We start from the raw sequence: 24890 nt of genomic DNA on the forward strand, positions 1-24890 counted from the left end.
GAGAGGGGGAGGCGGGAGGGGACTATCTGAGGAATTACCTTCAATAAGAAGATTGTTTGCCTAAATAATTGTGCCACTAGGGTGTTTTTTTTTTTATTAACTACACATCATACCCAGTGTGCAAGGTTATTTGTCATTTTAGCAGTCATGAAAGCAGAAGGCTAAAAGCACTGATTAGATTAATCGCACGTGAGCAGATACTGCCGCCCCGGGATCCCTGGTGCAAACAGCCCTGTCACACTCGTGCAACGCCCTCTCTCCGGTACCATTGCTGTTTGTCTGACGGTCAAGCCCGGGACCCTCAAAGCACAGACCGAGCCTCTCGTGTGCGAGGTGCTGTACAAAGACGGAGCAAAAGGATGGCCTTTGCCGCAAAGCTGAAGATTGCATAGCCTGCCTTTCAAAGGCAGCGTGACCTAGTCAGCGAGTCTCCTGACACCCAGTCCAGTGCTCTGATTGCCCTGCTTGGCCCTGCTCGGCCGTATCATTTCACTTCTTGGTGGGGGGTCGTGTCTTCACAGCAAACTTACAGCACCCAGGAGCAAGATCCTGCAGCACGATGCAGGCTCTGTCCTGAACTGGAAACAGTCTAGCCATGTCTATGCAGTGTTGCAGCAGGCTAATTAGGTTAGAGCCTAATTAAATTCTGGCCTCATTATTTTGTGCTAATGAATCCATCCTGAAGCTCCCTGCCAAGGCAGCTACACTGCTTCCAAGTTAAGAGGCAGCTGCAGTGGAGCAGTGCAGTGTGCTTGACAGTGCCTGGCACTGGATCATGGAAAATGAGGGTTGGAGGGGACCTTAAGAGGTCTAGTGCAGCCCCCTGCTCAAAGCAGGACCAGCCCCACCTAGATCATCCCAGCCAGGGCTTTGTTGAGCTGGGTCTTAAAATTGCTGAGGATGGAGAGTCCACCACCTCTCTGGGGAGCCTGTCCCAGTGCTTCACCACCCTCCTCACAAAAAAATCCTTCCTAATATCCAACCTCAACTTCCCTTGCTGCAACTTGAGCCCATTGCTCCTCGCTCTGTCATCTGCCACCACTGAACTCCGTGCTCTTTGGAAACACCCTTCAGGCGGTCGAAAGCTGCTATTAAATCCCCTCTTAGTCTTCTCTTCTCCAGACTGTTTGCGATGCTAGTCTCTCCCACTTCCCATCCCTCACGTAGAAAATCTGCCGGGAGGTAGGGTAGAGTTGCACCTTATAGACTATCTAAATTGTCGAAAAGTTGACTTTGTTTGACTTACAAAAGCTAAGTTTGACTCGGCTTGTGTAAGCAGCGGCTCACTTGGCCAGCTGCTGACTCTCCGATCTGGTTTAGACTGCTAACTGGTTGAGACAGGCCTCGTGTTTTGTACAGCGCCTAGCGCAGTGTGCCCATGATCGCACTTGGACACTAATGTTACAGACGTGCTACACCAGGGATGTCAAACAGTGCGCTTTGTGGGCCAGATCCGCACATAGTGACAGGCCAAGCAGCAGTGCAACCATTGCTCCCCCCGTGCTGCAAGCGCATGTCCCTAGTGGGGGCTCTCTACTGCAGATTCCAGCCTGGCCTCAATCACCCCGTCCCCAAACTCCTGGAGCCCTGCAGGCCAGCCCGTGCATTTCTTTGGGTCGGATCCAGCCTGTGGGCTGTGCATTGGACATTCCTGTGCTAAACAGATGCTCCAGGAATAGTCCCGCACATTGCAGCCGCAGCAGCGTAGCAAACTCGACAGGTGGGGACAAGGAGGCTGCTGCATGCTCAAAGCTGAGGCTGTGCTAGACAGCATCAGGCTGATGGCTGCTCGTCTCCGCTGGGGGGTGCCCGAGCAGGCTTTGCACACACGTTGGGGGTGCAGAGTGGTGTTCGGAGGGGAAATTTGTGCATGGCGCTGTCTGAAAACAGCCCTCGCTTCTGAATCCTGCTCGCAAGCAGCTCCCATCGAAGCTGCGTCCTAATCTCCCAGTGGCATTTCCATTGCGGTGCCATCTCCAGAAACGTAAACTTTCAGTAATGACTTCTTTTTTTCTTTTTTTCCCCCAAATTAGGTGAAAAACCTGACAACAAATGGAAGGCTGGGGCCCTGGTCCCTGTGGCAGCCGTGCGAGCATTCAGACGGGGACAGCACCGGCTCCTGCGTGTGCAGGTCACGGTCGTGTGACAGCCCTCGCCCTCGCTGCGGGGGTCGCGTCTGCGAAGGGGCCCGGATTGAGGTGGCGAATTGCTCGAGGTACCTCTGCGTGCCGGCACCTTTTGGGAGGGGAACGGGACGGCTCCTGCTGGTACTTGGCCTCTTCCCATAAGTTGCTGTTGGCATCGCCTTGTCTTTGGGCCGTGTTTGGCCCTGGCGCCCGCGCGGGGCCGTTCCACGGGAGGTCAGCAGGAGCCACCTGTGACAAAACAGGCCTCTCGAGTTGGGCGTCAGAGGTTGAGGACTAGCGTCAATCTTGACCATCATCATCTTGGTCTTTGTTTCCCGGAGCTGGGGAGTGGGAAGTGTGGCGGGAGCGGGGGAGTAGGGTTTGGCTCTAGGCAATAATCATGCTCCTGGCATCTGGGCTTGAAAGTGTGGGAAGGTATCCCAAAGGGAGAGGGAAGGAGGCCCTGCTGAATGGTATTTGGGTCTGGGCATACCCTCCTAGCCATGTCGACCCGAGGGAAGGAGGAGCAGGCAGGGGCTGGGAGCTTTGTGACCGCTGTTTGCCTTCTGCACCAGCGCCATGGTCGATAAAAGGCCAGCAGAGTTTTAATCTATCTCAGCTCCTCTTCTCGGCACGCCGAGGAAGCTTTTCATCAACTCCTCCTTCCTCCGTCCTGTTTTTGGCACTGGAAGATTCAGCTGCCTTTATTAAAGTTCACATTTTAATTGGAGCTTGTCTTTCCAGCTGCGTGCTGCGCTGCCTGTGTAACCGAGCCAGGCTTTCCTACCCCCGCTTCTCTGCCCTGTGCCGAGCCGCGGCCCCTGTGGTGGCCCGGTTCAGCCGGTGACTGACGGCAGGCACCCGGGCTTTAGCATCCCTCCTGCTCTTGACTCCGGTCCAGGGGCGCAAAAGGGGGGACCAGCCCCCGAGAAGTGGCTGAGAAACATACCCGGCCCTCAAACGTAGGGAAGCAGCAGGGCTTGAAAAATAGGGACATCTGGTCATCCTACATCCACCTCAGCCCTAGAACTTCCTTTAATTGACTTCATATGGCATTGTGATATTTTGCAATGAGAGCAGGATGTTTCAAGATGAGCTTTATTAGAAAGCAAGAGCTGGAAAAGCTGAAATCGGAAACTCTTTGATGCCATTAAGGATCCAGGAAAACAAGGAGCTGACGAGACTCATTCTTTTTTTGAGGCTTTATCTGAGTCTAATCTATATTATAGTCTGTAGTTATTTTCCTTTTCTGCAAGAGTTGGAATTATATCTATCTATCTATCTATCTATCTATCTATCTATCTATCTATCTATCTATCTATTGATAGATAAATAGATATGTATATGTATAGATGCATAGATTGATAGATATAGATCTATATAAATATCTATAGCTATATCTGTATAGATCTATATAAATATCTATAGCTATATCTATAGATATTTATATAGATAGATAGATATAGCTATCTCAGTCTATCTATCTATCTATCTATCTATCTATCTATCTATCTATCTATCTATCTATCTCTATAGATATAGCTCTCACAGTATCTATCTATAGATAGATGGATAGATATGTATATGTATATATAGATAGATGGACTGAGATAGCTATATCTATCTATCTATCCATCTATCTATAGATAGATACTGTGAGAGCTATATCTATAGATAGATAGCTAGATAGATAGATATAGCTATCTATATAAATATAGATAGATAGATATCTATAGATAGATAGATATAGGATGCTCTTCAATGCTGATATAGATAGATAGATAGATAGATAGATAGATAGATAGATAGATAGATAGATATATCTATATAGGATGCTCTTCAATGCTGTTCAAAATCCTAGAATAGAAATAGGTGATGAGAACAGCTATGAGGAATTTTTTGTATGTGTGTGTTTTCCTTTTCTTTTTACAACAAAATTCTCCTTGTGATATTTTTTTATCCATTTAAGATTTTCCATAAAAATCTCTCGCTGGGTTGAGAAGTGTGAAGGGACAGGTGGGTTAAAATGTGAGCCGGTGGGATTTTCATATAACCAGATTTCTTGCGGCACAAGGGGGAAGAGATACTCAGCGCGTTTCTGCCAAGAGCAGGCGAGAGCCGATAACGAACATAAAAAGTGTGGAAAGGCAGCGGCAGGTTTAACTTTCATCCTGCACCTTGCTTGGTGCCAAGCTGGACCACACTTCTTGCCAGTGGTGTTAGTCCAGTAAATGCTTTGAAAATTAACATCCGTTTCCTAGCTCAGCTTTGGAGATCAGCTGTAAGCCGAGGGCAGCGCTGAGTAGGCTTCAGAAAGTGGCATTTTTTGTTTTCCGTTCTTACAAAGTGAGGTGCTTGGGCTGGGACCAGCGCTGCGTTGGGATTACGCAGCGCAGGAAGACCGAGAACGGCCTGGCTGGTGGCTCTTTCTCAGCGGGGAGTCTTTGGCGAACCTGATCCAGAATCCGATTCCTCCGCCCCCGAAGGCAGTGTGTTTGAAGGCACCGTAGTGTTGCCAAACCAAACTATTAGTTGTGAGAGTGACTTTAAAAATCATGGGCTTTCTAAAATGACAGCTGTTGGGGTCTGCTTAAACGCCTCTGGTTTCTGTGCTGTTAGAGTCACAGGACGCTAAAGGAACCAGGCTCTCCTTTTTTTTCCTGCAAGCAGGAAACTAATTGCTTTTAAATGGAAGCTGCGATTCTCACTTCCTAATCAGATTCAGGAGCTGGGGCTGTGAGGATAACACCAAACATCATGAGAAAATTGTGAGAGCTGGCAACACCGCTGTTACAAGGGCTGGGTACTCAGCAGAGGGTAGGTTTTGCATCTCCTTTGCCACGGCTGGCTTCTGGAGCGCACAAAAGCTATACTGCGCTTTGTGCTACGAACCAGGTCTGGATTTTAAGTTGGGATTGGGGACCCACTGCTGTGCTTTCACATGGCCCAACAAGGGAGGACGAGGAGAAGAACAGTCGGTGAGATTTATCGAGGAATGGGATCATCATCCATCATATTGCAGCAAGCCTGTGCAAGCACAGAAGGATTTGCAACAGAGCTCAGCACTGGCTTACTTCTCTTCCTTTCAAAGTCAGTGGGAGATTTACCCTAGCACTTAGTGGGAACAGAGATCAGCCAGAGCCAAACACATCTGCAAAACCCTTTCCTAAATCCTTGCCTAGGTTTGGTCTGGTTGACATGGAGCACGTCTTTTAGACTCATATCCCAGTGACTCTTCGGGGCGGCTACTCGGGGACTTGTCAGCCAGTAGCGTGACGCTGGATTAACCCACCTCTCCTGTTTTCTCACCTCTCCCTTCCCGCCCTGTTTATTAGAAATGGAGCTTGGACACCATGGTCCTCCTGGGCCCCGTGCAGCACGTCCTGCGGGATTGGCTTTCAGGTCCGTCAGAGGTCGTGCAGCAACCCTGCTCCACGGCACGGGGGCCGGGTCTGCGTTGGACAGAGCAGAGAGGAGCGGTAAGAGGCATTCAGTGCTCAGACTTTGTCTAGCGAGACAGCAACGTCTTCCTTCTAGAGGTGATGACTGTATACATGAGGGCATGATTGCCCCCCTCTTAATGGAGGTTTGAATGCAATAGACTGGTGTCAGTGCAGCATCAGGGCTGGATAGTCACGTCCTGCATATAGAAAGGAGGAAAATCCAGAAGTTAAGGTGTGGTAACTCATCCACTGGGTTGTAACAAAGCAGTGGCCGTCACTTCACAGCTAAAGTTCGATTTTCCCCCTGCTTGGATCTGAATTTGTAGTGACGACGTACAAAAAGAACGAATGTGGCTTCAGTCTCAGATGCGAGGTTGCAGAGCTGTTCACGCAGAAAACTTCCTCTTGGAAGCTGAGCAAATTTCACCTGAAGTCTTTGGAAGACAATATCTTTGGAGCCCAACGTGCTATTTGCAATAAGCCACTTCTCAGACTCCAGCCAGTTGTTAAGCAGGTGCTTCAAAGTATTCCCATCCAATTTCCTACCTTGACATTACAGCAAAGGCCAGGTCTTCTTGGCAGCAGGTTTCGCGGGTCCCTGGAGTGGTGACCAGAGGCAGGCCTCTCCGAGCGTTTCAGACTGCAGAGCATAATTCATTTAACTTTTTGATTCTGGGCTCTTTATGTTTGGCTTGATTTGTAGCCCGTCAAAGACGGGACCTGCTTTGTTTTAGAAACTGCATGTCAGTCGGTTATAGTCTAAGTGATTCAATTGGAGAAGGAGACTGAATCAGAAATGGAACAAAAATGAGGTTACCTTTAAAAAGAAGGGAAAATGCAATAACGTTAATGCAGGGTCTGTTTTTAGATACACTCAGCTTTTTCAGCCTGATTTCAGGCAGGGGTTTATGAGCCAGACAAAAACGAGAGCTGGATTTTTTAAGAGACTGGGTTTTCAGGTACTCGGCACCCATAACTGAGGATGGATTGTTGCCTACGGGCCAGATTCGAAGTCCTGTTGGGACACACTGGGGGTAGGGGCAATGAGCTCTTTTGAAAAACCATCTAATAAATATGGGCATCTAAGGATACATCCACATGGCACAAAGCAGTGCCCCGCTAGCCCTGCTGTGCCACCTAACTCCCTCCCCACAAGCATTATATCTATCTTACTATTAGTGATACGTCATTGCCAATCGGCTGAGAGCTTGCAGGTACAGTGCAATGCTCTGCTCTTGCTACAGGTAGGGAGCAAATTGTCTGATATCTTGTATGGGAACCAAACACTCTTGGGAATCTAGTCCTACTCATGGGTGCCAAATGTGTTAACACGTCCCCCCCCCAAATATCTTGTTCACTCCTCTAAGCTAAGAGGTGTGGTTCACAGCAGCAAAACCTACGCCCCACTTGTCTGAGTGTATCAGCCTTGTGTGCATGGGCGAGTTGCACCCAACGTGCACGTAGCGCGTGCGACGCTCCCTTGGGGGATCATTTCAACCCAGTTCCTGCTTGCCTTTTGCTGTCTCCTATCACTTGCATGGATTCGTTTTGGGAACTGTTGCCTGCACCCTTTCAGATTCTGCAACGAGAATACCCCGTGCCCTTTACCAATATTCTGGTCTTCCTGGGGCCCCTGGAATAAGTGCAGCGCGAACTGTGGTGGAGGGATCCACTCCAGGCAGAGGTCCTGCGAGAATGCCAACACCTGCCCCGGCTGCGCCGTGGTGAGTTATACTTACTGACATCGCAGTCAGCCCCCAGGGGTCCGGTAGGGCTCGGTTACATACGGGCCCCGTTACTGTTTGGCTTCTCAAGCTAGAGCAAAAAGGCCAACAGCAGCCTCTGCCCTACGTGGCGGTGGGCGACATGGAAGGTGGACAGGCGTGTGCTACAGTGAGCGTGCACCCAAACTCAGTGAAGTCAACGTGTGTAAGTTGGAAGGGGGAGTCTTTTCATTAGCCATTATTGGGGTTTGGAATAGACCCGTGGCCCACACTAGTGCGGTAGCTCAAGCACCTTCCACCACGTTTTCCTTTCATATTGGTGCATGGCGGGATCTCATGCAATTCATCAGAATCGGGCTTTGTGCCTGAGTCAACAGCGGCAAGCACATCCTATCAGGGATGCAGCAATGACTGTTCCCACCATTTAGCTCCCAGCTATTAGGTACAAGGTATTTTTAATTAGCTCTATGAAGGGTCTTCCTAGGTTTAAACAAATTTGATCTGGAATCTGTTCACACGGCGCTTGGCATCCAGGCTCGAGTCACAAAGATCTGAAGCAGTCAGTTCCTTTCTCCCTCGCCAGCAGGGACTGCTTGCATTTTTTAAAAGCAGGAAATCAGTGTTATTCTTTGGAGTTCATCCTCCAGGTTGGGTGGATTGCAAGAATCTAGGGCTGCACGGATACCCGTGCATCCAGCACTTTTCCTGTACACAACCCCCACCGACGTCCATGGCAGCTCAAGCACAGAAAGATGGCCTTCCCTGTGAATTTTTGAAAAACAAACGGAGAGGAAGATATAACCTCTTAAAAAGATATGCATAGTAACATGTGTGGGATGCTAGAGAATGAGCTGATACTTTTTCGTCAGTGATGGCAGCCAAACACTGCTGCAGCCAGAAGTTATTACACTGGTTGATGCAGATGCAGCACAGGATTCCCCTTGATATTGTTATTTATTTCATTTTCTGGTGCCCAAAATATGTTAGGGCCTCTCTAAGAAGGCACGTGACCTTGCCTCCTGAAGCCCACAATCTTGCAAAGATACGGCCCTTAAGAAAAGCAACAGGTCAGATATACCCCACTGAAAAGGACCATCAGGAGGCCCGTGCACCTCCAGTTAAGTGCCAACAATGCCCATGGCTTGTACTATCCATGGGCACTGGGGTGAGTTGTAGTGGTGTAGTCAGGGTGTGTGTCACTTTAGATTCAATTGTTCTTGGATTGTGGGATCCTTTTGTGCAGCCACGGAGCAGGCATTCATAAGTTTCCTTGGATGAGTAAGGGGTGATTTTCCTCATTGGCAGGAATACAAGACCTGCAACCCAGAGAGCTGCCCAGAGGTGCGCAGGAACACGCCCTGGACCCCCTGGATGCCGGTGAACATCACCCAGAACGGAGCCCGCCAGGAACAGCGCTTCCGCTACACCTGCCGAGCCCAGCTGGCCGACCCCCACGAGCTGCAGTTCGGGAGGAAGAAGACGGAGAGTCGCTTCTGCCCCAATGACGGCTCAGCAGTCTGCGACACGGACTGTATGTCCCCTGCCCGCTCGCAGCGGTCCTGGGGCCAGGCTCAGCCCTGGTGAAAGGGGGAGGCTGTCAGGACACTGGTGTATTTGGATACACCCAACCTCAGCTACTCACACCCCCACTAATTGCAAGGGTGGAAAGAGCCCCCAAGACCTAGAGGAGACCACAGGCAGGAAGGCTGCAAGGAGCCGCTTTGTTCCCTTCACTCTTGAAGAAGGCCAGGCTTATGCCCTAGCTCAGGGGCACGTAGGGACTGTTTCCTCCTGCTAGTGACCCTGGGGGATGTGACACCCCCAGCAGGAAGTGGGGAGGTGACATCATCTGTTCACTGCTGATGTCAGGGGATGGGAAAGGCGGTGAGCCTTCTTGAGTGGGCACCATGCCTACTCTCTCTGCCCTCTCTGGAGTCCCACGACAGGGGTTCAGGTCCTCCTGGCACTGTCTCTGGAGTGACACAACTCCATGGGCATGTCTACATGTTTCTTAATGCACTTTGCTACTGCACATTAAGTTTAGGACCCCTAATATGAGTTAGTAGATAAGGGTGCAGTAGCAAAGGCGAACATTTTTTGGTGACAATGCGCAGTAGGCTAATTCTGCTGTGCATTGGCACGGGTTTTGCCGTGATGCACTAATGTGCAGTAGAACAGTCCACTGAGCATTGAGGCATCATGTTAGATGCCGCCCAAAAATCCGTTTGCTCAGATATCACGTTGTGTCTCTGCTTTCCCTTTTTTTCACGTGCACACCAGGTTTTACTTCTCAATTGCACCCTTGGACAGCAGAACAGACTGCTGATGCTGAAATCCCAGCACTTTCCCAAAAAACCATAGAGGGTTGATTGAGTTTGTTTGCAAGTTCAAGCCCAGCCTGGACATCCAGTCACAGAGTATTAAACCTTTTGTTCTCATCTGTTCTTCTTCCAGCTCTCGTTGAGGATCTCCTGAAGAGCGGTAAGACCTCTGCACGGATAATCAACGGTGGCTGGTCTTTCTGGGGGGCCTGGTCTTCCTGTTCGAGGGACTGTGAGTTGGGCTTCAGGATCAGGAAGAGAACGTGCACAAACCCAGAACCTAAAAACGGCGGCTTGCCCTGCGTAGGGTCTGCAATGGAGTATCAAGATTGTAACCCGCACCCCTGCCCAGGTAAGGAAATAATCCTAGTCTTCCTCCGTGCAGTCAGTCTGGACTCTGTTCTGCATGCATCATTTCTATATGGATCCACCTTTCTCTCCTTCCCTGCATATACAAATGCAGTGTTGCATGTTGCATTGAGTCATCAGACAATTTAAAATCTCATTTGAAGGATTGTAATATGGAAATACGTCCGGTAGCTAGAAGCAGGTGTCTAGGAGGCAGGACCTGTGGTTTCCTTGGCCAGCCCTGGCTGGCTAGACCACTTTGGTTAAATAACTTTTCAGAGCTTCAGTTTTCTCTGTGCAGAACAGGGATAGCAGTACACATTTCAGAGGGCCTAGTGTGAGTAAGGAAAGGCGCTGCACAAACCCGGGCTAGCTATAGCATTAAAAACGTTTGGGTTATAGCAAATAAATCTAGATCCTACCGTCCCCCCGCTACAGAGAAGTGCCAGGAAATGTTCAAAAACAAGCTGTGGTTATAGGGGCCACATGCAGGAGCAAATCTATTTAAATAGGCATTATGGACCTCAGTGTATGGTCTTCGCTGTTACTGCTAGATTTGCTTCACCGCTTGTCGAGCACGACACCTTGAAGCTCTCTGTTGGTTCAAGATGACCATTGTCAGGCCCAGGAAAATGGCAGTCCTGGTGACCCCAAACTGGGGATCGGTTAGGAAGTTGAGACTCAACTGCTCCCCAGAATCTCATTAGCACAAGAGAGGGGAAAGACGATCTCTGTCTCGCTTTCATTTTCAATGCCCCTCAGTGAAAGGGTCGTGGTCTTGCTGGACGCCCTGGTCACAGTGCTCAGCCACTTGTGGGGGAGGACACTACCAGCGCACCCGCACCTGCACCAACCCGGCGCCATCCAGCGGCGAGGACATCTGCATCGGCCTGCACACCGAGGAGGCGCTCTGCAATACGCACTCGTGCGAAGGTGGCCAGTTATTTTTCTCCCCATTCACACTGAGTTGGGGGAGAGGAAGGAGGGGGGAATATGTGAGGAACCAGGGAAGAGCAGGCATCCTAATTTTCGAAGTAAATGCATCACCTTTCTCTTAACTTGCTCACTGGAGCATGCCCTGGCGCTGTAGCGCTGGCCAGGCAAAATCTCGTTAGCCGCTGATCCATCGAGAGTAATTGAAAAAGCAGATCCGTTGTGAGCGGAGGTGTTTCGCAAGACAAACAGAAGGAGCCTCGGGAGCACCAGACCGTGCGGCTGCTGAACGAGGCGGCCTTCCTTTTGCCATATTACCCATCAGCGGCCGAGCCGAGGCGCGTGCAGCATGGCTTGCAGAGAAAAGGGTTCCCAAGCCCCGTTTGCACCCCCGCCTCCGGTCACGCTGTAGGTTGGCCATGAGCTGGGACCCCTGTAATGTATGCGGATGGCATACACCCCACTTGTATACCCCCACTTTTAAGGACCCCTGTGATGTATACAGGTGGTCTGCGGTGCCCCTACAGCCATGTTGGCAGATTAGGGTAGCTGTGACAGAGGAAAACCTCGGGGTTGCTGGAGGCTTGGGTCTGCTATAGGAGCCTTTAAACCAACTTGACACTACACAGTGATCCCTCCTTGAGTCAGTGGTGCTCGCCTGGGGGAGTCTGGCACTGAGGTTGGCAGCAATAATGCTGGAGGATCCAGTCCACCTCAGGGAAGTCCCCTGCCCAACATCCAGCTGCCCCTGTGCATTGCAGATGCTTGGCTCCCAGTGGCATCTCTTCCCCCCCCGGGGTGGTGGGGGTGTATATGCATTATTCCTGATGCGAGTCTCGTCTGGTTTAAGGAGGGTGGTCCGACTGGTCCGAGTGGAGCCTGTGCAATGAAGACGGGGTCCAGTATCGCAGCCGCTACTGTGAGATTCATGACCCCGAGTCTTCCCAGTGTGTCGGGAACAGCACGCAATACCAGGACTGCCTGTACAACGAAATTCCCGGTGAGCGCGGGGGGAACGAGGGCAGGGCAGTTCCTCTAGGCGTAACCCGCTTCTCGGGTACGGATGTCAAGAGAGGCCAAGATTTGCACGGCTTTGGCTTGGATGCCCGTTGAAGCAAATGCGTCCCACTCTTATGGACACCTTTGAAACGCTCCCTTGTAATGGGTAGCACAGCGTGTCTGCAATGGTTGGCAGAGCCCAGCTCTCCTAGAAAGCTGTGTAATCTATATTACATTAACGGTGCTGCTTAATTTGAATTGGGACTTTGAGCCCTGTTTGGCTCAGCTGATGAGGAGCCTGGCCCTGCTCGGGCTCCTGGGGCTGGTTGATGGTGGGAGGGGAGCTGGAGCTCTCGAGAGGCAGCGGGCTGAAGTGCTTTTGCTCAGTCTCTGCTCTGCGTCCTCTGTTGACCTCTCGACTTCAGGAGACCCTTGCTCGGCCGCAAATTGGCCTCTCGGGCACAGAGCAGAGACTTTAGTTACTTGGCGCAGTTGATCGTAAAATGACAGCTTCCCCCACCTGCTTTCTCTTTGTTTAGTGATCCTGCCAGCTTCGAGCATCGACGAGAGCACGAACTGTGGAGGTAGAGTACAGCTAATGATGTGTCTTATTTTTATCTCCACCTGGCTATTTTTTTTTTTTAACTTCACATGGCAGCATCAACCAAACCGCTCATCTACACCACTTGGCCCCGCTGATAGCCCTTCATTCCAGCGGCGTCTCGTTGTCGGAGTCGAACTGGGAGAACGTACCGCTTTTTCCTGTTGTCAGACACTTATTTATTTCTGGTTTTGGGGTGGGTGCTCGGAAATCATCGGTTAGCAGTTGTCTCGCTCTGCCTGCTCCGGGGAAATGATGGGGTAGCCCTCGGTTTGCAAACGAGAAGCCTCCAACTGCTCGGAGACAGGCGTGTGGAAGGGACTATAAAGATGTCGGTGAACGGAGTCTCCTCCCCAGTGCAAACAACAAGGTTAGACAAGCATCGATAGTCATCTTTCCTGGGGTTTCTTTCCTTCCAGCCCGGGTTTTTCCTTCACAAAAGCTGCGCCTCCCTTCTGCATGGACATTTGGAAAGGCTAGCGATTAACTTCCTCCCTGCTGCCCGGCAAAGCCTAGATGCACGACGCTATTTAGAAAAAGGGATTAGTGACTCCCTCCGTCTATTTGAAGTCATCACGGGAGCCAGGTCGCACCATGGGGTTCTTGTGCCTTTCCATCGGGATCACCCGCCGTCCCTGCTCGGGCGCCCAAGACGAAGTGCAGCTACTGACTCCCTCCCGAGCAGCTCTCCTTACAAAGATGATGATGACAAAAAGGGCAAACCAGCCATCAGTGGATTTTATATAGAGCTTCTTGGTTTGTGACTGCAGGGAAATAATGGGAGTGGGACTTTAGCTCTGCTAATGGAAAGACTGGCTTTTTGCACCACTCTCGCTGCCTCTCGACACAATGCGTCTGCTCCAACTCCAGAGTTGCTTATTAACGTCACGCTCCCAGGTTATGCATTGCTATTGACATTTCCCCCTCGCTCTCCTTTTCCATTGCAATTTTATTTGCTGTTGCCATCTACATTTTACCGTGGCTAATATTATATATTGCTTTTTACAATATCTGGCAAGAAAACTAATCGATAGAAGCTCCTTGTGTTGCATTTCAGAAAGTGAAGCAACCTACGTTATACAAACCAACGTGCCCGGAAGGCCCCCTATAGGATATAATGAGTTGCAGATAAAATAATGTCTTCTGTCCCCTGGGGGGCTGTTAAAACACACCTGAAAAATGACATCGCTCTTTCAAGGACCAGAGTTAAATGGAAAAGAAACTGCGCTGCACCTCTTAGTGCAACCGTAATTGGATTTCTTATGACGCGCACGCAGCTGCATAGTGTGGACGCAGAAGTGAATTCACTTTATTTCTGCTGTCATGAAGTAGTGATGAGCTGTAGGAGTTAGGCAACGGTAGGTTTTTTAGCAGGGAGCTATTCCTTTGGAAAAGTCCCGTAAAACTGAATAGGAAATTATAAAATTTCAGCCTGTTTTTCAGACAGTCCTCTAAAATATAACAGAAAATTACACCCTTCCAATAGACTTTTATAGGATGGTTAGAAAATAACCGCAGATTATCGGTCCACTAAATTCTGTATCCGTCTCAGTGCAAGTTTGATTGAAACCTGTTAAGTTTCTGTACAACTCTATTGGTTTTGTCCCTATTAAACACCGTAGACTTTTTTCTATAAATGGCAGAGGAGAGCAATAAAATTACTGCTTGGAAAGCTATGCGACAAGCATGTTGGCCTGAAACGAAGATGTTGCTGGTTGGTGGTGGGTAAAATGCTTCTTCCTGTGACCGGACCAAAGAAGAGCACCATTCAGCACCGCCGAAGAAGCAGTCCCTTTGCTTTCTGCATGTAAAGCTGCAAACAAATCCTCTGTATTTTTGGGGCTACCTAAATATTCTCTCTGCGAGCATCACTAGCGGCCCTCCGGGGTGAGCACGCCGGGGTGTGATGCTTCCTTACAGCGTCTGTACCCCGTACCGTTCTCCTTTTGGAAAGTCACAAAGCAGAAGCCAGACTGGAAAAGTGCCCACAGCGGAAGAAGAGGACAGGACAGGGTTACAACCAAGCGCTGTGCAAGTCTCTTCGGGATCCACGCCTACGTCAGCTGGCACGGATGATGCTCTCGACTCGAGCTGCTGTACGGGCACCGCTGCTCCTGTTGGCGAAGGTGGAGAGCAGTGGGTGGTGTGATTACACCCTGGCAGCAAAGGGCTTTCTGGGGTGAAGCAGGGATGACGAATGACTCTCGCCTAGTATTTATTATTTGGCTTCCTCGTTTCGCCTCCGCAGCCACCTGCCACACAGCGCCTGCTGCTTTCCCTGGCAGCTTCCCATTACCTCTTTCCAGGAGGTAGCACACGGCGTTGGAAGGGTTTGGAGCGCCACCGCTTCAGAGATCCCTCCAGATGGCTTTCGTGCTGCCTCGCCAGGGTGAACTCCGTCTTCGCAACTTGTGCGGAAATTTGATTCAACAGGATTGGGGACAGCTCTCTTCCTGCTGGTTTTTTCTCCCTGCCCCCTTTCTTCTCTGTCATTTTTCCCATGCCCTTCATCTGTCCAGCAGACCTACTCGCAGGTCTGTGAGCGGTGCTCACGCATCTTGGGAATTGTACAGAGCAGTTCAGTGCAAATGCACCCTTCAAGCCCACCGAAAACAGCATCGAGCCCCCGGAGAAGTTACAAATTAGGAGAGGAGAAGTTGTGCCCCTGCCTGCCCCATTTCCCCTCTTCGGTATTTCTGAGTAGCCAACACAGAGGACTTTTTTTTTCTTCTACCCTTAGAGAGACGCTCAGTTTTTCTACCCCCTGATGTCCATGACACATATGTGCTTTGGAGCCTGTTAATATATATTGTGGGAATGCCTTATTTCTTTGGCTGTCAGCTTAACATAATGTTTGGCTTCAATACCGATAGATGGAGAGAGAGGAAAGACAGGGGGAAAAAAGCAATGTATGAACCCATTAAACTTCATGAGGCAGAGCAGTGCTGGGGAGGCCGGTTTTTGCGAGGAGATTATGTCAGTCGATGTTAAAACGCAAGACTCCAGATTCAACAGCTTATTAATGCTGAGCCCAAGATGTCATAGCTCTGATGTGCACCTGTGGTCTTGTCAGGCGAGGGAGAAAGGCTGTTCCTTAAAAATAGCATCGCTTGTCATTTCCTTTGCAGGTTTTAGTCTCATCCATTTGATTGCCACCGGGGTCTCCTGCTTCTTTGGCTCTAGTCTCCTGACGTTTGTGATCTACGTGTACTGTCAGCGCTGTCAGAGGCAGTCCCAGGAGTCGACTGTTATCCACCCGACCACTCCCAACCATCTCCATTACAAAGGCAACACGACCCCCAAGAACGAGAAGTACACCCCCATGGAGTTCAAGGTAGGCGGCTTGACGTGCCGGCAGCTTGGAAGTGGCCGTGCACCTCTGTTTTCATCCCCCGGCGTGAATGGAGCAGACACGTGCATGTGTGTTAGCCGTATACACCTGTCCTCGGAGGAACCGGGACGAGCAGCGCTCAGACGCACCGTTAGGGTCCGATACGTAGGACGAGAGGAGTGGGGAAGCAATGTTAAAGTCTTTCAATGCACCCGGGGATTGAAACAGAGGAAAGAGTTGCTGGGGCCCTTTGCAGGGCAGCAAACTGAAGGGCCAGATTCTGCCCCCCTTACTCCTGCTGGGCAGCACTTTACTGTGCAGGCAGCTGCGCTGGGGTTGGCGAGACTACTCGGTGCGTGCAAAGGGAGGGGAGTCCGGCATTCGGGACTCTCAAGGAAGCGAGGGTGACAGTCACCAGCTCTCCCGGCATCTCCGATGCATCGTTAGCCATGGCCCCAGCAACGGTGTGGGTTCAGGCATTGGAGACTGCACGGAAACAGTTGGCGAATGAGCCTTGCACTAAAGTCCAGGTGAAGGGGGGCGTCTCCAGGCGGTCTGTACATTATGGGCCAGGAGAGCTGACTGTTGGGTGGAAGGGACGGGGGTCGTCATGCTGGAAGCTGGTTGCTTTTCAGGCACTGGGGAAGGGAAGATGGTTTGGGAGGTTAAACAAACCCTCTTATGGTTGCCCCAAGATAGTTAACTATCAGGGACCTTTTGCTTGCATGTGCCTACTCCTGCTCATCTGTCTGTCCTAGTTAAGCCACAACCCTGCATTACGCACCGTGCAGGCAGACGTATCAGCAGCTCCCATGTCAAGCCCCCCGGACTCTGCATGAAGCCCCGCGCAGGGTTAGGGCGCATTGGCTGTTAGTTGTGTGGGACCATGCAGCGTTTGGCACAAGGAGACCCCAGTCCTCATGCAGGCTTTTGGCCATTATCCCAATACAAACACGAATGATAATAGCGGGGCACCAGGGAGTTGGAAAAGGACAAATCCCATCCTGATGTTTTAAAGAAGAACATCAAGAAGGAGCCTGACTCTTTGCAGCCCCTGCCGGCAGCTATGGTCGTGGCCCTTGCCAGCACTGAGCACCTCTTTTCAAGGCACTGCTGGCCTCAGCTCAGAGTTTCCTGCTGTCTGCTTCTAAAGGCAGCCTCAAAAATGTATTTCCTGACAGTTTAACGATACAGTTGCATGCAGCTTAATAAGGCTGCAGCATACTAATGGGAGTCGGCATGGATTTGTGGAAAGTAAATCATGTCACACAAATTGGATTCCTTTTTCAAATTAAATAAATATTGATCTAGATAGGAGAGGAGCAACAGACATATCTGGGTTTTCAGAAAGCTTTGCCACCGAGCTTCCCAGGATGGATTGTTCTGTACACTCAAAATAGGGGGTAGATAATAAATTATTGAGACCTATAAAGGACGGGGGGTTTTCATCCAGAAAACTCCTAACCCATGGGTCATCCTGTTGAGTGTGGGAGTAATCCTGGTCAAATCAAGAGGGCTACTCAGGCAAGTACGGCCTGCTTGTGTGAGTAAAGGTTTTGCAGGACCGGCCCTGAGCCTGGGCAGCGAGCAGAGGGATGGGAGTAAAAGTGGGAATTTCTTGGAAACGTGCAAAGCGTGAGTCCGTGCAGGGCTCTGTCTGAATAGTTTCATAATTATTTCCACAGCTCTAAAATATGCTTGAAGGTGATACCAAAATAGTGGGTGGGAGGGGTTAAGCTTTAGAAAAGCAGGTGTTTCCAGAATAATCCCAATCGATTAGGCAAATGCATAATAAAATGTGAAGGTGTGTAGGGATGTTGTTGAGTGGGAATAATAAGGAAGTGAAGCATAGTTGAAAATGGCAAAGAGCTGGCTAATGAGGTATCAGAAAAGGACCTGGGTTTTTGATGGAGCCAGTGCTCGAGGTAGCATGCAGTAAGAGCAATACAGCTGTTAGGGTATTGCTTTCTCTCTAGATGTTGCATAGAGGGCCTGCCTGTTCATTAGACTAGGGTTTGGATTACCAGTGCAGAGCATTTTCCTTAAAGCAGGGGATAGCCAAGCAGAGGCAGTGCAAGCAGGGCAAGTAAGGTGGTTTCCAGAAAGGAGGGCCCCCTGCTAGGAGGAGGAAAGGATAAGGGAGGGATTATCTAGGGAATAGCTCATGTACACAAAGGAAGAACAGGACTAAGAGTTCAGGCTGAAAGGGGTCTCTGTTAAGACAGACGTGAGACGATACCGTGCGAAAAGGTTGAATGGACTTCCAGGTGGTGTGAAGCCTGCACAGCAAGTGATGTCTTTGCTCCCCTACTTACCACTCCTTCTGTAAAACACAATCTCCTTATATTTTTTTTGCATATAAAACATTTGTATTTGAAACTCCTAGTAGTGGCCTGTCCAACAGCCTTGGACTTAGTACTACACGTGTGTCAGTGGCAGTGCGCGTTAGGTACTGGCGCAGTTGAGAGAGGGCACAGGCGCATTAGGTCAAAGGGTCAAAGGGTGCGATTCATTGTGTGGTTGGGAGTCGCCGACAGATGTTTTGCAGGAAGAAGCAGAGGCATTTTCCTGGCGCAGGTCTCCCTTCTGAGGTTTGTTTCGACTGCAGTGTTTTGCTCGCTCTAGTTAAAAAAAACCAGGTAGTTTTGTTTTTTTAAAGTTTAAAAACATATGGGCTCGAGATGGCAGGATTCTCAAATAAAAGGCTCCGTGGCCTCGTGTTGACCGTATATGCCTATATATAGTAAGTGAAACCTCATTATAAGCCCAAAGCTGTGTTGTTAAACTCAGATGAATTAGCAGGTCTGATCCAGACCGTGTAGCTTCTTGTGGTTTTAGGTCCCAAGCGCAGGGCTTCTCTTAGGCGGGGACGACTCTTGGATCCAGCCCGCAGGGCTGCAAGGCTAGTATGTGGGGCTACTTCTAGCACTGGTCACGGCCTCGCCATTGACTTGCATGCCAAATGGTGGTCAGAAAGCAGAAATTCAGTAGCGGGGGCAGCAATGACTCCTTGGGGGCTGGCCGCAGCCACAGCAACAGCAGCACGGCCGTGGCGAGAAGCACTATTGCTCGGATCTAGAGGTCGGTCATCTGGCCAGAGAGGACCCCTACAAGCCAGATGACCCTCAAGCCAGGTGTGGCCAGTGTGGCACCCCAGTTCTAACTGATAGAGTGGCTGATGCTCACCTGCATAATGTGAGTCTTCCAGGGTTTTGGCTGCGTCAGCCTCTCGCTGCAAGATTTACATATATGAAGCAAAAGGCAAACATTGGAAATATCAGAATCCCAAGGTTTCGGTTAAAATAAAATGCTAAGAAAATTCCCATTTTGGTTTTTGGGGGGGGGTCTGACGACTTAAAATAGTGTGTATGTCGGTAAGCCTTAATGAAATCTAAGATTAAGGCGATGTATGATCAGTAGGCTGCTTTGCAGTGAAAGAAACCAATAATGCATATTGATGGGATGCTAACACAAGGCAACGAATAGGCACAGTTCTATTATTTCCCATCTTCTTTGATACTGCTAGGACTTCTGCAACCATCATTATTTCATTTTCATCTTGAAATATCTCTACTCCCCAACCAGCAGGTGAGCGCAGCAGAAAGTTTGACAGAGTTATGCTCAGATATACAGCACTGAATGTAGAATTGTAATTCAAGGTGAATTTTATATGAAGGCAGACTTAACGAAGGAAGTGTTAGCTGCTACAAGCCTTGTCGGACAGTCAAGTGCAACACCACAATTCAGATCAGATGCAAATATCATAGATGACAGTGACCTATTGATCATGCAGTTGATAACTTGCCAGGGCAGGGTTTTGTAGAAGAATGCTTTATTTTTTCTACTGCCTTCTCTGTCTTGCTTTATCAGGGACACTGGGACTTCTGTTATTAGATATTTTGGCTGTGATGCTTGAAAAGATTTCATCCATGTGCATTTTTCAGCAACATGTTGATTTTGCTTTTGTTATTCATAAATTGTAGGGAGGGACCTTTGGGGTCATCTAATAAGCACTCCGTGTTTCATTAATTGGTGAAAGTTCATGCCGTACTTTTGACGGAATCAAGGACTTTGCCATACAGGAGCCTAATGAACTAAAAATTAGCTCTTCTTTCCATTTTGGCAGGTTGGGTTACACAACCGCCAGGCTGATTAGTTAAATCCAGACTCGAAGCGGGGAGAGCAAACCTACGAGGGACTTGGCTTCATCTCAAGTGTTGCTTGGGGGGCATGTCTACACAAGACACTAACAGTGCAGTACACCAGCGGTTCCTAACCTGTGGTATGGGTACCACCAGTGGGACGCACATGTTAACAGATTTATTGTCATTATTTTATATGACAAAAATGTGCTGGCTGTACTTAAGGTTGAACTGGAAAATTTGCTGGTGGTACTTAAGGTGGCATTTTAAATTGGTGCGCAATCTGTCAGTTTGGGAACCGCTGCCGTGGACTCATTCTACTGCGCATTAGTGCGGCACGAAAAAACCGTGCTAATGTGCTAGTGAACCGTAGAATTGGTTTATTGTGCATTAGTGTCACTTAAAAAGCGTGCACCAGTGCTAATGAGCAGTAGCATTAAGTTAGTACCTGTGATTAGTAATGCTCCATTATTACGAAACATTAATGAATGTGTAGATGCGCCTAGTGACTCCCACTTTAGCCCAATGGTGCATGAAAGTGGGGGGAGATATCTTGGATTAGAAGCAGGAGGACCCAGGGTCTGGGCTGAGCTCTTCCAAGGAGGAGCCCTGGGAGCAGCTGCACTGGACTGAAGGCTCAGGGTAAACCTTTTCCTAGTGCTGAATCCTTGATTAATAAAGAGACATAAGTTTTGAATGTCCCGCTCATGATCTCTGTTTCAGAGGTGCCTGGGAGAGGCCTCTGCACATCCAGCCACATTTAAATCCCGGGGAAGTCAGCCAAAAGATTCACATGTGTTTGTTGCCTTTTGAATCCAGATCTTATCCCGCAGGTTTCAGGTTTAGATACCCCGGTCACCGCACATTTGCTTCTTAGCTGGCTAGCGCTGACATAACGGTTTGTAATGGAGCTCAAAGGTTAGTTTTGAGGTCATCGTCGTAGACCTGACACAATTAAGCTTCTCTTTCTGTAGCGACATCTCAGGCAAGAAGGCTTCCAGTGTCAATCTTCGGTCTGCCCCTACCAGTATCCTTTGCAAATGAAAGGTTGAATCCTGCAGTCGTTGCTTACGGGGAAATTTCTGTTAACTACAACAAGCGATTTACATGGGATGGGATCAAGTGAAAAACTGAGTGAGGATTTCAGGACTCAGCTTGAACTGAAAGGAAGAAACCTGTAAATGTTTAATAGCTCCCCTGGTGCCTTGAGTTTATAAGAAGACATCAGCCCACTACAAATGAGCTTGGAGAAGTCTGGGAATATCAGAGCGGCCCAAACAAAATCAGACTACTGAATGCAAACCACGGCCATTGGAAATTGCTCATCAATGGAAAAAAAAATCCATTAAAGCCCTTGGGATCCATATACGTTGAGAAAATCCCTAAAATAAACACTGTTCAACAAGTGCAGACAGCACCGCTGGGGTCCCCCAAAACCAGTGAGGCGAAGACAGCCCCTGCAAAACACGCCAGACATTATTATGGTTGATTAGAAATCCCGGAGTAATTTGCAGCAATGAAATATCAGCCTGGAGATTTTGAGCTGGGGCGCCTGCCTTTCTGCAGCGATCGATCGTGAGGAATCGCTGGTCCTGGAGACTGGTGCAGCCTCCCACGGTGGGATAAGGGGGAGAGCTTGGAGGGATATGGATGGCCGTCTCGGTTTTAAAATCTCTTTCTCTTGGGCCTGCTCATTTTTACTGCTACTGAAAATCATGCCTCTTTTTTAAAGCAGGGAAGCAGCCGGTGGCTCAAGTTTCAATGAGCTTTAAGTGCTTTCAACTCCCCCCGGAGAAACGTTTGTCTTAATCACTCTTGGTCTCTGTGGGTATTTGTTTTTCTCTCTCTCTCTCAAAACTCAAGGCTGCAGTCTCCTATCACTTAATATGCCGCTACTTCACCGAAACTCAGCAAACCCATTTATTCCCACGTGAACGTGGCACATGCAGCTGTATCATGCTTTAAGCTTGCCTTCATTTCAATGACCCCCTTGACTGCATCATTTGAGCCCCATGAATGGGCTATAAAGTTCAGGCATTAGTCAACAGCTGATGAAACACAACCCAATCAAGAAAGTTATCAACGGTTTCCCTTTAGCATTTGCCCTGGCTGTGTAGCTTTTTAGCGAGAGATTTAGCTGATGTAATCAGCTGGAACAAAAAAAAAAAAAAAATACAGTAAATCAGATTGAAACATAAATTTTGTTCCCAGTGAATTTCATGTTTAACAAAGACTATTTCCCCTGAACAAAGTGGCATTTAAGAGCATTAACTGCTTGAATGGCAGAGTACATATTTTTAGCACTTGCCATGAGTATAGTATTATTTGGAAAAGAATAGCAGGGGCAGGGGGTTGTATTGGCAGCGCAGCGCTGTGCCCTTCATTGTACGATCCAGCACTTGCAAATATTGCTTCGGGGACTCTTGATTTCCATAATGCCTGCTAGGGAAGGGAAGCAAGAAAGCTTACTGACGGGGAAAAAGGATTAAGCAGCGTGGCTCAGTCAAAATCTATTAGTATCTTCTCCCCCTCCCCTCCCCTTTGGTTTCATTGGGTCCAGTCAAATTGAGCAGTGGAGCGTACCTGACTGTCATGTGCATCTTTGCTCTCGTCTCTAAGAGGCGTCATTCCCCGAAGGCAGCACAGACTCCAGGGGCTGTTTCACGGGCCTTGGTTTCATGGAGAAATCCTTCAAGAGTGGTGAAAACCACCAGTTTGGGGTTGCCCATCTTGTCGTTCCAGTGTGCAGGGGTAAAACACCCCCTTGCAACGTTAAGCAACTGCTCACCACGGCATTTGGTTTCCACTCTCGTTTGCGATGCAGGCCCGCCGTTATCTCAGGCGGCGTTTGCCCGTCGTGCCGCAGGAATCCCACGAGTTCCTCCTGCCCCGGCCCTTGCGGTTGTCAGGATTGCTCCCCCACCTTGCCGTGAGCTTGGCTGGTTCCTTCTCACCCTGCCGGGTTTTCACGCGTCCTTGACCTCGCAGTGTCAGGGCTGCGGGGAGGATTGGCTTGTGAGCATGACCTTAGGTGCAGTCCCTTGCTCTACCACCTGGTCCAGACATTTCAAATGCTATGTAAACCTGTCATTGTCTTGGCAGTCGTAGTCCAGATAGCCCAAGGAAGCATTCAAGAAGCAAAATGTGTTTGGGAATATCTTGTATTGGACCAGCTGTGCAATTGGGAGAGGTGTTAAACAAATTTTGGGCTGCAGGGCACGGTGCCCTTTCTCAGGTCCAGGAAAGAAGCAGATACCCCCTATGCCCTTGATTCTCAACCAGGGTGCCATGGAGCCCTAGGGTGCCGCGAGAGCCTTTGAAGGCACAATATTAGCTGTGCAAGCCCCTGCAAATGATTCACAAGATTTCAAATAGGGATCTGCAATGTCAAAAACATCCTGCTGTGTCCAACAGAAGAATCGCTCAATTCTGCAGTCTGCAGTTCTCCGTTTTCTGCAGTCCAAAACGGAGTGAAAGCCAGGAGCCGGGTCCCTTGAGGACAGAGAGGGGAGTATCAATACTGAGCTGGGTGTTGGACGCTTATTCTATCGGCCTTCTCCAGGCCAGGATCAGAGCTGCTCAGCTATGTCCCCACCCTTCAAATGACCCCAAAAGCCAATGCTTATTTTTCCTTGGCTCTGCTGCCTGTGCCACTACAAAAGGAAGGTGTCCTTCCCTCGCTGCTGCCACGAAGCAGAAGTGAAGAGCACAGTCCTAGCCGCGAAGTCAGGACTGCCCCTGGAGCCTGTATAACGCACAGAGAATTGGGTAAGGCTTTGCAGGAGTTGTAAGGGCAATCATGAGGGCAGAGAGTGAATCCAAGGGTGTTGGGGAAATGAGAAGGGCTTTGGGAATCAGGGGAGCAGTAAATACCAGAGAAAGCACAAGCCTTTAGATGCATTTGGAGGGAGACTACGTTATGACTCTGGATCGCTGAATGCCTTGGTGACTGTCGTGATAATCACAATCATCATAAGCCTGGATAATTAGGAATGCCACTTCTACGAACGAGGGGTCAGAGACTCGGGGCCAGGTATCAGGCATTGGATCCTACTCCGAGAGGGCAGCCTGTCACCGTGCCAGCCTGGGCACACTCAGGGCGGCTGCGGGTGGGCTACAGCACGATCGCTGGAGTGTGGCGCCCTCTCCATCTCCTCCCCACCGCTTTCCTGTCCCAAGTGGGTTTGGCATCAAGTTCGCCTTGTGGGTGTCTCTCCCCCACCGCCGGGGATCTTCTGTATGGGGGGAGTCCCCAGGAAGGATTTGTGCTGCCCGCACATCCTCACTAATGCTGTACAGGGGAATAGGCAAATCTGCAAGCTCTGGATGGAGCGTACGCCCTGAGAACAAGCTCGGGGGCAGCCCCAACACCGGGTGTTTGCTTATGAAAATTCACGGGAATCGTAGGCAAAACCCCAGCGCTGCTGCATGCAAACGCAGGGCAAAGCATTACAGGGAGAAGCCCAGACAATGCCGCTCCTGCCTGGCTCGTTCAATCGCTGCTGAGCTAACAAAGTTGGTTTCACGGTTGTCCTAATTCCAGGTGGGTGAGGCCTCCTAGATTTGGGGGCAAGACTGCATCTCCGTAGGGCCTCTGTTTCACAGAGCATATTCTCACCATTCAGTACGTGCTTAAATCCATCCCGGTTTGGCAAAGTGAAGCTTGAGTCCTCTACAGGCACCTTGGATGGAAGCCCTTGGCTGAATCGGGCTCACCGTCCAGAATGAGCCCAGGTGAAATGAATGGACCTGGCCAGCTTTGCTCCCCGTAACACCTCTGCAAACCCACGGGGGCCAAGCCACATCAGTGTGCACACGAGGGCCTATTTGAATTAATTTTTTGGAGAGGCGCCGTATCAAACACTCCGCTGAAATGAAGGGTGCTTGGGCGGAACTGACAGCTCGCCCGGGACTCGGCTGCT

The 24890-nt window shown here is 49.7% G+C and overlaps 1 protein-coding gene across 5 annotated transcripts in view; it reads left to right on the forward strand.

Annotated features, from left to right (window-relative positions):
* SEMA5B (semaphorin 5B) overlaps nt 1-24890 on the forward strand; it is a 336437-nt gene that overhangs the window by 294238 nt on the left and 17309 nt on the right. For all 5 annotated transcript variants that reach the window (XM_059727480.1, XM_019480389.2, XM_019480390.2 and 2 more), the window contains exons 14-22: nt 2034-2215; nt 5462-5605; nt 7146-7293; nt 8599-8824; nt 9748-9966; nt 10725-10895; nt 11746-11895; nt 12434-12478; nt 15624-15829. In XM_059727480.1, coding sequence (XP_059583463.1) covers nt 2034-2215; nt 5462-5605; nt 7146-7293; nt 8599-8824; nt 9748-9966; nt 10725-10895; nt 11746-11895; nt 12434-12478; nt 15624-15829 — 1491 coding nt within the window. The remainder of the gene's footprint in view (nt 1-2033; nt 2216-5461; nt 5606-7145; nt 7294-8598; nt 8825-9747; nt 9967-10724; nt 10896-11745; nt 11896-12433; nt 12479-15623; nt 15830-24890) is intronic.

This window comes from Alligator mississippiensis, chromosome 4 (assembly GCF_030867095.1).
Source record: "Alligator mississippiensis isolate rAllMis1 chromosome 4, rAllMis1, whole genome shotgun sequence".
NCBI lineage: Eukaryota > Metazoa > Chordata > Crocodylia > Alligatoridae > Alligator > Alligator mississippiensis.